Source organism: Lutra lutra, chromosome 11 (genome assembly GCF_902655055.1).
Source record: "Lutra lutra chromosome 11, mLutLut1.2, whole genome shotgun sequence".
In the NCBI taxonomy this organism is placed as follows: Eukaryota; Metazoa; Chordata; class Mammalia; order Carnivora; family Mustelidae; genus Lutra; species Lutra lutra.
In genome coordinates, this window is record NC_062288.1 from 59734904 (window position 1) to 59751328 (window position 16425).

General features: G+C 37.2%; 1 protein-coding gene across 1 annotated transcript in view; it reads right to left on the reverse strand.

Annotated features, from left to right (window-relative positions):
• Nucleotides 1–16425, reverse strand: part of HIBADH (3-hydroxyisobutyrate dehydrogenase) — a 109874-nt gene that overhangs the window by 75698 nt on the left and 17751 nt on the right. Inside the window, exons 3-4 of the mRNA XM_047694640.1 lie at nucleotides 11608–11717; nucleotides 8786–8907 (exon numbers count right to left, since the gene is read on the reverse strand). Coding sequence (XP_047550596.1) covers nucleotides 8786–8907; nucleotides 11608–11717 — 232 coding nt within the window. The remainder of the gene's footprint in view (nucleotides 1–8785; nucleotides 8908–11607; nucleotides 11718–16425) is intronic.

The window sequence follows — 16425 nt, forward strand, 5'->3', positions numbered from 1 at the left end:
TCAGGGACAAATCTTAAAATTCTTAATACCCTTCTAAAAAAGTTCACATTCTCTCATATTGATAGTGGTAATCTGAGCTAAGTACAAAAAACACCACCAACAAAAATCCTCTACCTTCAGGTCAAGTTAAAATCACTGCAAGGAAGCAGAGGGGAGGTAAGTCTGCTGCCATACCTTCGACTGGCCCTGATGGAAGGGTCCTTACTATGAAATGCGCCTTTGAATTCAAAATTTTCACAACTAAAATACACAGAGCAATGCAAAACAAAATAGAATCATACAGCAAATATAGAGAGAGGATTTAAACTCTACTTAATCTACTTTTCATCTGCTAACATTACCAAACTTTAAGGAAATCAGACATCTAAAAAACCACAAATAAGTCTGATAATGGTTTGATGGCCATGACAAGGCCCTTGTGAAATTCTTTTTTTTTTTTTTAAAGATTTTATTTATTTATTTGACAGACAGAGATCACAAGTAGGCAGAGAGGCAGGCAGAGAGAGAGGAGGAAGCAGGCTCCCTGCTGAGCAGAGAGGACCCTGGGATCATGACCTGAGCCGAAGGCAGGGGCTTTAACCCACTGAGCCACCCAGGTGCCCCGTGAAATTCTTAATTCCATTTCTTTCTCCCACTTTACCTCCAGTGCTATCCAAGGATCACAAGTGAAACAAAATAAAGACCTAACACGCAAGCATACTGGAACTAATTTCACACTGCTTAGGAATCAACAGATGTTAATAAAAAATAAATTATATATAATAGCTGCAGAGGATTTATTTGCTAAATATACTTTACCTTTATATAAACACCAGTAGGCAGTTCTGAGCTGTGACCAGACCCAATTGTGTCTGGTCTGACTTACATCCTGAATGGCAATTAAAGGACATTAAAAATACCCTAGGATTACTTCAGACAGGACCCCTGCCTTATCCATGCACTTTCCAACATAACCAGGTGAAGAGAACACAGTATCCCTCCACTACAGGACCCAGCCTGGCAAGAGCAACCCTGGTAATGGTTACTTGACTGGAAATTGCAATGCAATTAAAACCTGGCCTGCAGATTTAGAGATGGGGGAACTGCAAACTGCCAGAAAGTGAATTCTTAGAAATAAACTAGGTTGTCATTAGCAATAATAATTATCACTAACAATAAATGAGAACAACAATAACACTGAGTGAAGTGATCACCTTGCCTTCCCTAACCCATTCTTCTGTTTTCTTAGGAGACAAATTATTAAAGCTGTCTCAGCTATGTTACACTGGGCAGTGAGTAGGCAGTCTTCCCTAAACTGTTAAGAACTCATTAACACCTTATATAGAGACTCCTGTCCATGACAACTATTGTAGGGGAGAATTAAGCACGCCAAAGAATGTAAAAAGAGGTTTTGAGGGGGAGACACCTCTTCTTAGGGACTAATTTCAAAGAAATTCCTGGAATTTATTTACCAAACATTTCTGAACTACTTGTGCAAACTGGAGAAAATCCTAGGCAAAAAGGATACTTACTGGATACAAGGTGGTAAGTAAAATTATGGGTAAATGTAAATGGCTAATCTAATTAGCCCCTTTCTGGTGTGTTGGTACTGATGAATCTTATGTCATTTTTAAGGAAATGGATTTGTCCATGAAACAAAGTTAAAGAAAATATTAATTATCTGAATTACTAAAGCTCTAAATACTGCCAGAATAGACCAAGGAAAGGCTTACTTTAGCTAATACTTTTTAAGACCGAATAATTCAAATCTCTCAAACAAAAGTGAGTGCCACAAAATGTCTTTTTTTTTTTAACTCTTTTTTTTTTTTTTCAAGTAATCTTTATGCCCACCATGGGGCTCAAATTCACTACCCCAAGATCAAAAGTCCCATGTTCTGCGGACTGAGACAGCCAGGTGCCCCTTCCACGAAGTGCTTTTAAATTTTCTAATAAGTTAATAATATAAAAAGAACTAAAAATCATCATAGTAATACAATTCTTTAAAGGGGAAGAACCCATGAAAATGAATTTTCTTAACCCTGTTAAACCAATTTATTTCAAAACATTAAAAAACAAATAAAATCTTACCGAGGTAAGATTAAAATGTAAGAATAAACACCACACTCAATACTACTGTGTAATCAAATAGCTTATGAGAACATGAAAAAAGACCTATTGTGTGTAATAGCCCTTCTCTCTTCACATATTATCAAATAAGGCAAATTCAGTTGTATGAAATTTGGTAAAAGAATTTACTTTTGGACAGAAATAGCAATGTTTCCGCCCAAAGCCAAGTAAAATTGCCAAGTTATAAACTTCTCTAAGAAAACGTTTTAGTGGAAAAGCCAACAGACCCTTAACTATAATGGTGCTATGTGCTGAAATAGGAGTAATTTTTGTTTTTGTGGTTCCTTTACCATAAATTAGATACAGATCTAGTGGGAAAACAGCAGATATCCAGTTCAGTGAGCAGTTAAGGCCAAGACTACAAACCTGATTTTGAAAACAATAGTGGAGTCTATGTGAGACTTTCATTGAGGCATTTAGCAAGTGAGTCTAACACTCTAACAGAAACTCCTTAATAGATTTTGTGCTTACTACTCCATATTCTAAGAATACCTCGAAAAAATTACTAAAACTTAAGCCAGCCAAGTAGAGCATAAAGTTTGGTTTCCTGATCGGGAACTGTTACACAAACACATACACACCAGTTCAATTATTTAATTTTGACATTAATCCCTAACTGGAGCAATACGGTTTAGCAGATCAATGAGGCTGGCCAACAGCCTTGGGCTAACTGCAAGCGCCACTTCAGAGTCACTTCAACTCAACATCTCTGTGTAACTCTGTAGACATATGAAGCAATCGGTGAATTTTTTCCTCAATTACCGAGCACGGTGAAGTGCTCTAATTACACCCTTGGAGCAGACCAAACAGTATTTGGTCATTAGTCACAAATTATAGTTTTTAATTTGCTTTATGTCCAGCATTCATTATACAAGAGAAAGGATCACATTGGAACTAATCCTGTGGCAGCAAACCCCCTCTCCACACTTAAAAAAAAAAAAAAAAAAAAAAAGCACATATCCAAAACGGTGTGACTAAACAATGTGTGACATTAAAGAAGGATTACAACTTTCAGAAAGATGTAATTTACACAAGACAGGTAAACAAACTGGGGCATCATATTTGAGGCCAGGGTCATGGGCTAATTTATATAAAGCTCAGTAGCTTTACTTTGATAATCACAAACAGATAAACAAAGGCATGGGGTCAGACATATGGGAAGTCAAAGTATAGGTGAGTCAATTTAATAAACACTGAGTACAATTTCCTGCTAAGTCCTGGTGATACAAAGATAGACGTTCCACAAACATACCAACCTTGTTGATACCTCAGGGCCCATACAGAGCAGTCAGCTACTGAAATACTCTTCCCCGGAGCTGTGCACTCAGATTCTGCTTAATGATCACTTCCCCAGAGAAGGCAGCCTGTCCATTTTATGTAAAAGGACCTTCCCCTGAAGTCACTGTTTACTCTGCCATTTTTTTCTTCATAGCACTTATCATTGAAATTATTTTCGCTTGTTTATTCTCTCTATTCTAAATCATAATTCATGAGGCAAAAAACTTTGAATATCTTCAAAGCACTATGTCTAGTGCCTAGACCATACCCACCACATAAAAGTACTCAGTAAGTGTTCGTTGCATGAAATGAAGAATGAATTGTGTCCCTTGGAATCAAGGCATAATAAAAAAGATTAGATCTTAAGAGTGTATAATCAGAAAACAGTATATAATCTTTTTTTTTTTTTCTTAAAGATTTTATTTATTTATTTGACAGACAGAGATCACAAGTAGGCAGAGAGGCAGGCAGAGAGAGAGAAACAGGCTCTCCACTGAGCAGAGAGCCCGATGCAGGGCTTGATCCCAGGACCCTGGGATCGTGACCTGAGCCGAAGGCAGAGGCTTTAACCCACTGAGCCACCCCGGCACCCCAACAATATATAATCTTGTAAGAATTATATAAATAAAATAATATTAGGTACATTTCATTGAAGAAAAAATAAAGACCTTCATTTTTAGTCATCTTCTTTCCCTAAAAGTTCTAGGCTCTCCCTAATATCATGTGAACTTTAGTTTATTAACAGAAGTATAACAAAACTGAAACTAAAGGTGATAAGAGAATTGTAAGAGCTAACCAATGTCCTTTCTTCCTTGTTTAAAGAATATTTACTAAAGAACTGCCAAATCTAATACCAAATTCCACTGGTTCCCCTTGAACGTAACTGGGAATCATTTATAGAGCCTTTAGGTAATCTTTAAAATAAATTTTCCATTTCCCCAAACTAAAAATTCTTCTGTTACCCCAGAATCAACAGTAAGTCAAATCAGGTGTTACTTTCTCTCTTAATATCCATACAGGTGAGTAGAAGGTAAAAGTCCAAGTAAGCTTTACTAGCCATCCCAGAAATGACAAAGACAGCATTTTTTTACAATGCCCAGCATGTTGCTATGGTCAAACTTTTTTTTTTTAATTTAAATTCAATTAATTAACATTATGTATTATTAGTCTCAGAGGTAGAAGTCAGTGATTTGTCAGTCTTATATAAAACCCAGCGCTCGGGGCGCCTGGGTGGCTCAGTGGGTTGAGCTGCTGCCTTCGGCTCAGGTCATGATCCCAGGTCCTGGGTTCGAGACCCACATCGGGCTTTCTGCTCAGCAGGGAGCCTGCTTCCTCCTCTCTCTCTGCCTGCCTCTCTGCTTACTTGTGATTTCTCTCTGTCAAATAAATAAATAAAAATAAAATCTTTATAAAAAAAATAAAATAAAATAAAACCCAGCGCTCAATGCATCATGTGCCCTCCTTAGTGTCCATCACCCAGTTATCCCATACCCCCAACAGCCTTCCCTCCAGCAACCCTCAGTTTGTTTCCTATGATTAAAAGTCTCTTATGGTTTGTCTCCCTCTCTGATTCTGTCTTATTTTATTTTATCCTTTCTTCCCTATGATCCTGTTTTGCTTCTTAAATTCCACATATGAGTAAGATCATTTGGTAATTGTCTTTCTCTGACTGACTTACTTCGCTTAACATAATACCCTCTAGTTCCATCCATTGTGATCAAACTGTTAAACTCTTTCTGGTTGCTAAGTACTGGAAAGACTGCTGTGCTATGTTATTTTGCACTTTGTTTACAAATCATTTTGTTAGTATGTTTTACTAAATTCTAAACTTCTAATGTAAGAACTTTTAAGTTGTTCCGAGTATTATTCTACTTATTTTATCCTACCCCCACTTTTTGATCATAATCATACTTCCCAATGGCATCTAATATTACAATATAACATTCTGAACACAGTAACTACTCATCTTACTAATGGTAGAACGTAGAGGCAGTTACTTGAAATTCAGAGGTTAATAATCTGGAAATAAATAAACTGGAAAACAGCTTGGGAGTGAGAAAAAACTGCAGGACAGCTCAAAATATTTAACAATTACCCTGCACTTTAAAAACGGAAGATCCTTGATTAAATCAACCATACTTTATTACATGCTCACCAGGAAATATACACTGGAGATAGAAAGTTGAGAAAGACATGGTATCTGCCTTCTTTGGAGTCTAGTAGTGGAAGAAACAGGCACAAACATAAGCATAACACAGTTGTGCTTGCAGTGGCATAGATACTATACTATGGGGACACAGAAGAGAGCCATGAAAAAAAAGTTTCACTGCCTTCAGGTATAATCCTGTTCAACTCTAAGTCCTTATACCTCAAAATAGATCCTATCCTAGTCAAATTCAAACATGTTAGGAATATGTCAAAATACTACTATACTTTCTCTTTTTCTGGACATTTATTTGATTAAATAGCACCAGCCAGTGGATCCAAAACAGGAAAGACCCAAAAACCTCCATCCTCTATCCGTCCTATCCCAAGACAACTGCAGAACAAGGCTCCTGATAGCCAGTTAATAAACATTTCAGGATGGAGTCAACACAATAAGACTAATATCTCTCCAGATGTCTCCTGATCTAAGAATAATGTCCTCTTAACCATTTCTTCTAAAATGACTCTGGAACAGAAATGTTAGGCCCCTCCCAGGTCAGAAGCTAACCTCTAAAAGTTAGAAAAGAAGGCAATTCTCCCTTCACTTCCCCGCCAAAGGTTTCACTACATGGCAGTGCCAGTTAGCTAAGACAGAAGACAGAGGACCAGCCACTACCTAACATTGTTAGAAATGGGATTAACAGCAGGCCACCACCTTCAAAAACAGAAAGGCTACCACAGGGTGGGACTAAAGGGAAGAAGGTCTGGTGGAGTGGGGGAAAATCCTTAGCCTGAGTTGGGAGAGTAAGATTCTATTCTAGATTGGTTATCAAACTGGAGAACCCTTAACATCTTCAGACCTCAATTTCCCATCTATAAAATAACAAAGTAAAATTAAATTATTGCTAAAGTCCCTTCTAATAAAAAAACTCAATTCTAAAAGCACAAAAGATACCTAAAAGCTAGACATACTTAATATTTAACCCCCAGCAGTCCATGAGAACACCACAATGAGACTTACTGAATTTTTACCAACTTACATTTCCAGATCTTACTAAAACATGGGTATCTCGTGTCAGCTCACCAGGGCAGCTACTTAGGTAACATTTAGGCAAACATTCTCCTTTGTAATCAGGAATACAGAGATGTAAGTCTGGGACCTGTTTACAGCAAACAAAACGCTTCTCTCTGCTGGCTTAATAATAAACTTCATTTTGGCAACTTAGCTTTGGCATTCAAGTTGGCCTTTAATGCTAACTACAGTACTGTCATTCTCCCTCAGAAAGGGTTTATAATGCTTAGACTAAACAAGCACAGGTAGCACACTAATTGATACACTAAGTAACAAACACTTGTGTGTAATTATGGCAATATCAACTATATTGGCTCCATCAGTTATCTATTGCTCCATTACACCCTCAAACTTAGTGAGTTTATTTGCTCACAATTCTATGGGTAAGTAATTAAAACTATCTTAGCTGGGCAGTGCATTTGCTGGTCAGGCCTGAGGTCACTAAATGCAGCTGCAGCTATCTGGGAACTTGACTCTAGCTGGTCAAGATGGCCTCACTCTCATGCTTAATGGTTAGAGCATGTCCCAGGCGGCTAATCCAGGCTTCTCTACTCAATAGCACAAGAGTCCCCACAGGCAAGACAGGGCAAGACTCAATGAACAAAGTGCTTTTCAAGTCTATCCTTGTGTAACATTCGCTAACATACTACTGGCCAAAGCAAGTCAGATGGCTCAACTCAAAGTCCATGCAGCACATGGACACAGAGAGTAGGTTTGGACATGTGAGCCATTCAAGGTCATTACTGTAACAATGTACCATACTAGCTGTTGGCTATTTTTAGCACTATACTGAGATGATGATTTTTTTAATTTAAAGGACAAACTTCCATTTAGCAATCTTTATTTTCCTCTTAGAATAAGTTAGAACTTTATAGAAAATAGTATTTCCTAATGCAGTGGAATGTGAAACAAATCTAGTGTTGGTCTTGAGCAAATGATTGGTTTCTTCAGTCCCGCCTTTCTAGAAAATCTCCAGCTAGAAACTAGTCTTCAGCTACAAATTACATATGTATGTGTATATGTTTGTGTGTGTGCATGAGTGTACCATATTTGATTACACAATAATTTTGGAAAACTTGCAAATTATGGAAAATCATAATACCCATGCTACTACCATTACAAAATACCCAGATACCTACCATCAAGATTTGATATAATAATATGCTTTTAAAATTTTATTAGTGAAAATCCTTGTCCTCTGATTGAGATGATCATGATTTTTAAGTATGTTAATTCAGCAAAGTGGATTTATAGATTTTCTATTATTAAGCCATCTGAGTACATATGAGATAAACCTGATTGTAGGTTCGATCTCTTTTATACATGGTTGGATTTAGTTTGCTAATGCACTTTTTAAAACTTTTCATTTCTGTATTCATGACTGATATAGACCTAAAATTTTTCTCATTTCTCTCTCTTTCTGGTTGAACTATCAGAGTTACACAGGTCTCATAGAATGAGTTGGGAAGTCTCTTTTTTTCTATTGTCTGGAAAAGTTCATATAAAATTGAAATGATCTGCTTCTTGAAACTCTGGTAACATTTCACTTGTTAAAAATCATCTGGGCCTAAAGTCCCCCCTGTGAAATGATTTTTTCTTTTTAACTGCTTCCTCAACTTCCTTAACAGTTAAAAGATGATTCAAGTAGGGACACCTGGGTGGCTCAGTCGGTTGAGCATCTGCCTTCAGCTCAGGTCATGATCCCAGGGTCCTAGGATAGAGCCCAGCATCAGGCACCCTGCTTAGCAGGGCGCCTGCTTCTCCCTCCTCCTCTGCTGCTCCCCGTTTGTGCTCGCTCGCTCTCTTTCTCTCTCAAATAAATAAATAAATAAATCTTAAAAAAAAAAAAAAGATGATTCAAGCTAATTAATTATTTCTTGAATCTGTCCTGAAAAAGTTAAATTTTCTACAAATAGCTCTAGCTCTACCCACAGCAATCTGGACCAAAAATTCACAATTCTTCCAAGTTGTGACATCCTTTTGCCTGGACTTAGAGCAAGTTAATGTATTTTGAGAATACTAAATAACAAAAGTGAGTTTTGTTTTATTTTTGTTTTCAATGAGGAAATTGAGACTCCTGTAACAGGTCTAAAAATAACTGGTTATATCTTGGGTACCACAAAACTGTAATTGCTATTTCAGACAAACAAAAATAGGTATGCATAGATTTTAGCTGCCACTTACCACCGGAAACAGGAGCATCCATGAAAACTGCTCCCATTTTCTCAACTTCTTTGGCCAATTCTTTTGAAACTGCAGGGTCGATAGTACTGGAGTCTATCAATAGTGAGCCTTTCTTCACTTTTCTAAGTAAATAAATAAAAATAATAGTCTTTTAAAACTATAATTTTATAGTTTTAAAAATATAATGTGCAATTCTGAATAAACATTTCATGCAACTACCTACAGAATTAGAATCTGCTAAAAGCTGCCAGATATCAAGGAGGTCTTTGCTTTAGTATTAAAAACATTATTAGAACTGGTTGAAAATCTCACATCCATTTTCAGATCACTTAAAGTTCAAAGTAAACCCAAACCCTTTCAAACAAATCTAAATAATCTAATAAACTCCGTGGTATAAATTCTGGTTTCAGATGAATAACATAATACCATAATAATATAGGTAGGCAATTTAAAACACCTAATAACTTTAAAAGGCCTATTGTAGGATTTAAATTTTTGTTTGTAAAGTAGCTGAGGCTCTTTAAAAAGTACTTTATTTGTCTTTAACAAGCCATATTGCAAATTTCACACATCCATGTCATTTCCACTAGGTAGAATAAACATAAACCATTGAAATTTAGCCATTTGCTTCAGGGTGGCATACTCTTTAATAACTATAGTTTTTTAAAGATAAAATAAAACATCAAAGAAGCAGAAAGGAAAATAAAGGAATGGGCCTGCAAATCTCACAGATAAAGTTTTTCTGTTCTTTACAGTAAATGTATATATATACTTTGGCAAAGTGGGGAAACAGTCTTTTCTTCTATCATATTTTACATCAATAGTAGAAGGCATTCTTTTTTTTTTAATATTTTATTTATTTATTTGACAGAGAGAGAGAGATCACAAGTAGGCAGAGAGGCAGGCAGAAAGAGGGGGAAGCAGGCTCCACGCCGAGCAGAGAGCCCGATGTGGGGCTTGATCCCAGGACCCTGAGATCATGACCTAAGCTGAAGGCAGAGGCTTAACCCACTGAGCCACCCAGGTGCCCCAGTAGATGGCATTCTTATAATAAGATATTTTCATTTATACTGTAAGTGCAGATTTTATATAATCACATGGTTCCCTTATAATCTATGCCTATTTTCACTGGCTAGGAAATGGACCTAAGTTATCATTTATTTAAAGGGCTATGGCTTACCTTTAATTCAAACTTCCCAAAGTCCTTACTACAGATTAACTAACCCAGGTAACACTTAATCATAATTATGACTGGAAAATTAGAAATGAATAAATATAAGTCTTGAAGGAGGAAACAGAAAATCACTGCTAAAAAACAAAGAAAAATCTTTCTATAGAAAAAATAGTATATAAAATGCTTTAAACAATAATTTTAATAAACATATGAATTGATCTGGTCCAAATGCAATGATTGGGTATATTCCACAGAAAAGAAATAGCATGCTCTATATAGATCACCTCAGTATGTGGAAGTTTCACTTTGTGTAACCTGAAAATTAAGTATTACATTTCCCAGTGTTGCGTGACAGTAATATTCTTAAGCTCTTAAATCTTTAAGCAAATGGGAAACTGGCTCAAAAATTACATATGTACTACAAATGGGGAAATGATTCTGACCCAGAAGAAAATAAAGAACCACCATGAAAAGCAAATTACAGTTCAACTTGAAGCCACACTCTTTGAAAGCACTCCTGGACAAAACTGCTCTGCTAGTTGGCTACCATATTCCTTAGTAAAGAATATTAATAAACACAGGATTTTGTCTCCATACAAATTTTTAGTAACTTAGACTTGACAGGCAACACAGGGCCATATTGGGACAGACTCCATAATGAGACAGCTAGGTTACCTTAGGACCACACACACCATGGGCCGGAGGACTCCACCCAAAATGAGGGCCTTTCAAACTTCCCTGAAATCTAAACATTTATCTTATCGGTTTTCTGCCTAATATCCAAGTGTCTTTTGCTTCCAAGTCTGTTAGTTTTCTAAAGCAATTCAATTCCCCAAAACCTCATATTTCATGTATTACATCTTCATGAAATTTTTTTTTTCATCTTCATGAAATTAAACCCTTTCTTTTAGCCCTACATATGTCCACAGGGCCTACCAGTTTGTTCTAGTTCTTTGCTGAAATTCAACAAGTTAGAAACAGGAACGAGTAAAACCAGAAGATTAAATCGGAAATTCAACCACTGTCATTCTAACACAACCACAAGGCTTTGGCAATAGACAGAAATTAACCAAAAAGGTTCTCAAAGCCAGGGAAGCTAAGTACTGGCTAGAAAACTCTGACCTAAATTACATTTTATTTAAAGAGCTACTGCTAACCTTTAATTCCAACTTTTCAAAGTTCTTACTACAGATGTACTAACCCAGAGGACATACAATAACTTTTTAATAATATAATAAAATGTTAAATAATGGTGTTCTTTCCAATGTTTGGTTTTATTTTTCATAGAAACCTTTTCCTGCATTTCTATAAACCATAAGAAAATTATGCTTATAACATTTGTACAGTTTAAAATGCAAGTTTTAAAAGTCTCTTAAACATGTTAGCCATGAAAGTGTAAGTTTAATGCAAGAGTTAAGTAAAGAAACAGAAACAAAAAAAGAAATTATTCCCAAAAGTCACATGCTTGCTTTCAGTGAAAAAATAAACCCTTTACAATGAGAGAGAAACTATACCATTCACTTTTAAGAAGTAAGAAAACTGTACAGAAAGGTTTAACAAACATAACTGTAATTTCCTAAAGCATTAACAAACATGAAATTCATGGACTATCATAACAAGAAAACTTCCACGGTTCAGAAATACATACTTCAGAATTCCATTTGCTCCAGAATAAGCTTCTATTGCATTGATACTGGTGGGCAACATTGTAATAATTCTGTCAGCTTTTTCAGCTACATCTGCTGGGGAAGACACTACCTTTAAAAAAAAAAAATTACAAAGGCACATTACTTAAATTAAAATGGAAGCAGTTTTTATAGCACAAGCAGGATCCACTTTTTACGCATGCTGACAACAGTGACTGAATAAAACTCATTCTTGTTTCCAAATGACAAACAAAAACATTTACTGCCTAAAATAGAGAGTCCATTCCTTATACACATATAGATGCAGTTTCTATGGAATCGAATCTACTGTTTATTTTAAAAAGCGTGAATTGAGTTGAGGGGAAAAGGGCAAAACCCAACAGTCCTGGGAACAGATGTACTTCTCATGGATTCCTCCAACTTGGGATTCTTAAACCGCATACTTTTTGGTAGAAGCTTTGACTAAGAAAAACAATCTAGTGCAACAGAGATGGAAGCTGAACTCCAGGATTCACCAATGATTCCATAGACAGCAAAATCCCCTAGTAAATTCTCAAGCCCCAATTACCACCATTCCCCAGTCTCCATTTTCAAGAGGAAAAAAAGCAAAAAATTAAGCCTGTAAGGAAAGGAAAAGGTCAAGGACAAGGATGTGAGCACCTCCTGAATGAGCTATAAGTACCATCATAAAGGCTGAGCATGTGAGCTACCAGGAATCTTGTGGAAACTGGAGATACAAGAAAGACACACAAATAGGCATCAAGGTATGCTCATTTCCACCCTCATTTCCGCCTTATGATGACCACAAACACATTGACAAGGAAAGTTACTGTCCATCCTGTGTATGTATGCATGCATGCAGAGATGTACGCACCCTCACTGGCATTCCCCAAAACCCTGCTCTCTCTCACACATGCCCCTTGATATGCCTGGCCAGCATGTTGGCGACCAAAGAGGTCAGAAGAGGCTGGGAGCTCACTTCTTGATTCAAACGCTCCTTTAAAAAAAAGAATCCATCACCCCAACTGTCATGAAAGCTTTATCTCTCTTAAAAAAAAAAAAAAAGACAAAATGACTGTCAGGAGGATAACTGAAGATTTCTCTGTAAAATGAGGTACACATGTATCAGAAATGGACATATTTTCTGCTAGGAAATGTGAACTACCATATAAGCAACCTAGAAACGGGAATGCCTCTGCTTCTTGTGTAGCAGAATGATACCTAACGTTTTTTTTTTTCATCTTTGACGTACAGTTGATGAAAGTGGAAGAATGGAAAGGCAAACAGTGTGTAATCTAAGTATTATGAGCCAGAGGTAATCACAATTCAATTTTCCCTAACAGACTATTAGCTTAGAAATCAAATTTGAGACAAACACAGTTTTAACATAAACTAATTTCATAAGTCATACTTTAAAATGTCAGGCAATCAAGTATCCTAACACTTTGTAAATTAACATTAAATTCTAACATAAAGAATCTCAGACCCTAAAACAAAAAAAGAGATACCCTCTCTTTCAATATTTCATTCTAAAGGCAATACGGTATTTTAGAGGCTACAATGTAGCACATCAATGGTACATTTTGATACATCACTGGGATTTGCCCTAAAAATTCTGAAAAAAAAAAAAAATCGTTTTTTTCTGTGGAATTACAATGACATACTTCAGCTAAGTAAAAACCTTTCTGACACCCAAATAAATGCTGAGATTCAAAAAGAGGCAACTGTTTGCTGGTAAACAGCTCAGGTTGACTCAAGAAAAACAGAGCTGAATAAGATGAGTATAAGAATAGGAAAAGTTATAGGAGCAGTATTTCTCTATTCCAGGACTGTATCAAGAATATGGGTTATACAGAGAGCTTCATCTCTTCGTCCCCCCTTCAATGAAGTAATACAGACAATGCAAAATGATGGCACACCTTTCAGTGGCCCTTCCTTCTCTCGATCTTTCAGAGACTGTGGTAAGCCCTGAGGTCTAAGAGTCAATTTCAGACTTCCTCTTAGGAATTCAGTGAGTCTCTTCCATTGAAGGAAATTCAATTCCACCTAAATAACTCCTTGAGAGGTGCCCTTAGGGGCACCAACAATTAGTTCACAGATCTAAGTATACTTCACACCTCCAAGCTTCTCATACCTATGAACTGGCCGTGCCAATTCATGTAACTGCCAAGTGCATGGGGTGCCCAATCAGCCCCCTGCATCCCTAGCATCTGCTTCTTGGGATGCCTGGATTGCCAGAGTACTGCTAATCCCTCAATTATATATTATTTAGTGTCAAAGCTCACAGATCCGGAAAAAACACACAATGATAGTGATAGCTGGAATGTCACCACTGTATTGGCCACAACTGCTCCATATCTAATGACTGTATACATTTGGTACATTATAGTAAATCTCTAATTTGCACTACAGAAGGCAAGTTTATTAGACAGACACACAGACATGTGTGTCCAGCTATTCAAATCATCTTGACTTCAAGACTCTGAAATAATTGACTGACAAAATTTGGCCACGACTCAAAAGCTGGAGGGAAAAAAACAAACCTTGTTGCCAGTCTGACACTAACCACAAAAGCCTTTAGAAGCCAAACTAATTAGAGTCCCTTCAATTACATTTACTAATTGAATGGATAAGCAAAGACAGCATGGATCAGTGAAAGGAACACTAATTTGGGAAGCCAAAGACCCAGGTTCAGTTGCAGCTCAGCCACCAAGCCCATGTGTGATTTTGTAAAAATCACTTAACCTCTCTGGCTTCAGTTCCTAAATCTATAAAGTAAGAATAGTGACTTGGGTTATCCTTAAGGGCTTCGATCTCCAAAGTAGAAAGGAAACTTAGGTAAAGAAATTTTCCACTTAAGTTCTAGGAAGGTAGAGCCTCTGTGAAAAAGAGCTCATGAGATATATCAGTACAAAGGTACAGTATTAATAAGATTCTTCTGTACCTTCTGTCTGCAGACAGTCACTGACCTGGCTGACTTGGTCACTGCTCTGCTCTGCTCTGTCATGACCATCCAGAAAGATCTCTCGCTAATTCCATCTGCTTCAATCCTAAATTATTATGAATTAAGATGACTCTATTTTTCCATTATCTCAATTTTAACTATAGGAAATTGGTTCCTTTGTGTACCATTATCTCTTCAGTCTTTGAGAATTTTTGTAGCCAATTTCTCCGGATTTAGATTCATCTGTATGCTAGTACCCATCAATGGCAGGTATGCAATATAAGGAGTAGAAGACTGGACAAATTAAAGACAAAATCTGCTTTGCTGGGTCAGGGGAAGGAGGGAGGCTTCGAGCATCAAGGCCCAGAGTAATCTGAGGGAACTGCACCTCCTTTTTACGTATCCATCAGAAGAAGACAACTGTTAACTAGTTGCTTTCCACAAAGAAAAATCTCATTGTCTCTTCCAAATAAAACAGTCACATAAATTAAGCTCAGCATTGCTTCCAAGTAAGTCAAGTGGGTAAGAGAAACTTGCTAAGAAATAAGATGAACATGACCTTGGTTAAACCTACCATTCTGTGTTTTTTAATCTTTCTAAGTAGAAAAGCACACTGTTACTTCAAAATTACACTACAGTAGAAAAACTGACAAAAACAGTTTGTGCCTACATCTTAAAACATTTGGTCAACAATGACGGAGCACACTCAGTAAGAGGCTTTTAAAGTCCTCATTTAACAAGACCTGAGTGGATGCCAGCTTAGATCCCAAGAGAATTACTTAACCAAACATGCTCAGCCTTACAACCCAGGAACAACAAGATAGCTTCCAAGTTTTCAAAGAGAAAACAAAAGAAAAGACAATCTAATTAAGCCTAGTTCAACCAGGAAACTCACACAGGAGTGGTGTAAAAGTCCCAAGACTATGGCACAGATCGGCAGCATCTCCAAGGAAATTCCTAGACAATGAAAATGAAGCACAAGTCATATGCCCTTGACACTAACACTTAAAGAGAAACTGGTATCTTCTGTAAAATGAAAGTGGGATGGAAGGGACAGTGCAGAATGTATTCTTAAACAGGGATGCTATCAAATCACTTTATCTCCTAGTATGGTTTTAATTTTTACTATCATTCTTTCATTTAAAAATATGTCTATAGGGCACCTAGATGGCTCAGTTGGTTAAGCATCGGCTCAGTTCATGATTCCAGGGTGATGGGATCGTGTCCCACATCAGGTTCCCTGCTCAGTGGGGAGTCTACTGCTCCCTCTCCTCCCAGTTCCTATTTTCTCTTGCTATCCCTGCTCACTCTCTCAAATAAATAAATAAAATCTAAAAAGAAATATATACATCTATAGTTCTCTTCCAAAGCACTCTGGACTCAGAGACTCAGCCAAGACTAGTATGTTTCTATGAGTGGTGTTAGGGAATGAAGATTTGGGAGACAGATGGCAGAGATACAACAACCACCACCATAACAACAGCAGTAAGACTAATAATAGCAGTAATAGCACTCTCTACATGCCAGGTTCTCCATGACTAAAAAGGTACTATTAAAATCACCATCTTTGGGCGCCTGGGTGGCTCAGTGGTTGGGGCCTCTGCCTTCAGCTCAGGTCATGATCTCAGGGTCCTGGGATCGAGTCCCGCATCGGGCTCTCTGCTCAGCAGGGAGCCTGCCTCCTCCTCTTTCTCTCTGCCTGCCTCTCTGCCTACTCGCGATCTGTCAAATAAAAAAATAAATAAATAAATAAATAAATAAATCACCATCTTATACAATGAGGAAATTTGGGCACCTGGGTGGCTCAGTGGGTTAAAGCCTCTGCTTTCGGCTCAGGTCATGATCCCAGTGTCCTGGGATCAAGTCCCGCATCGGG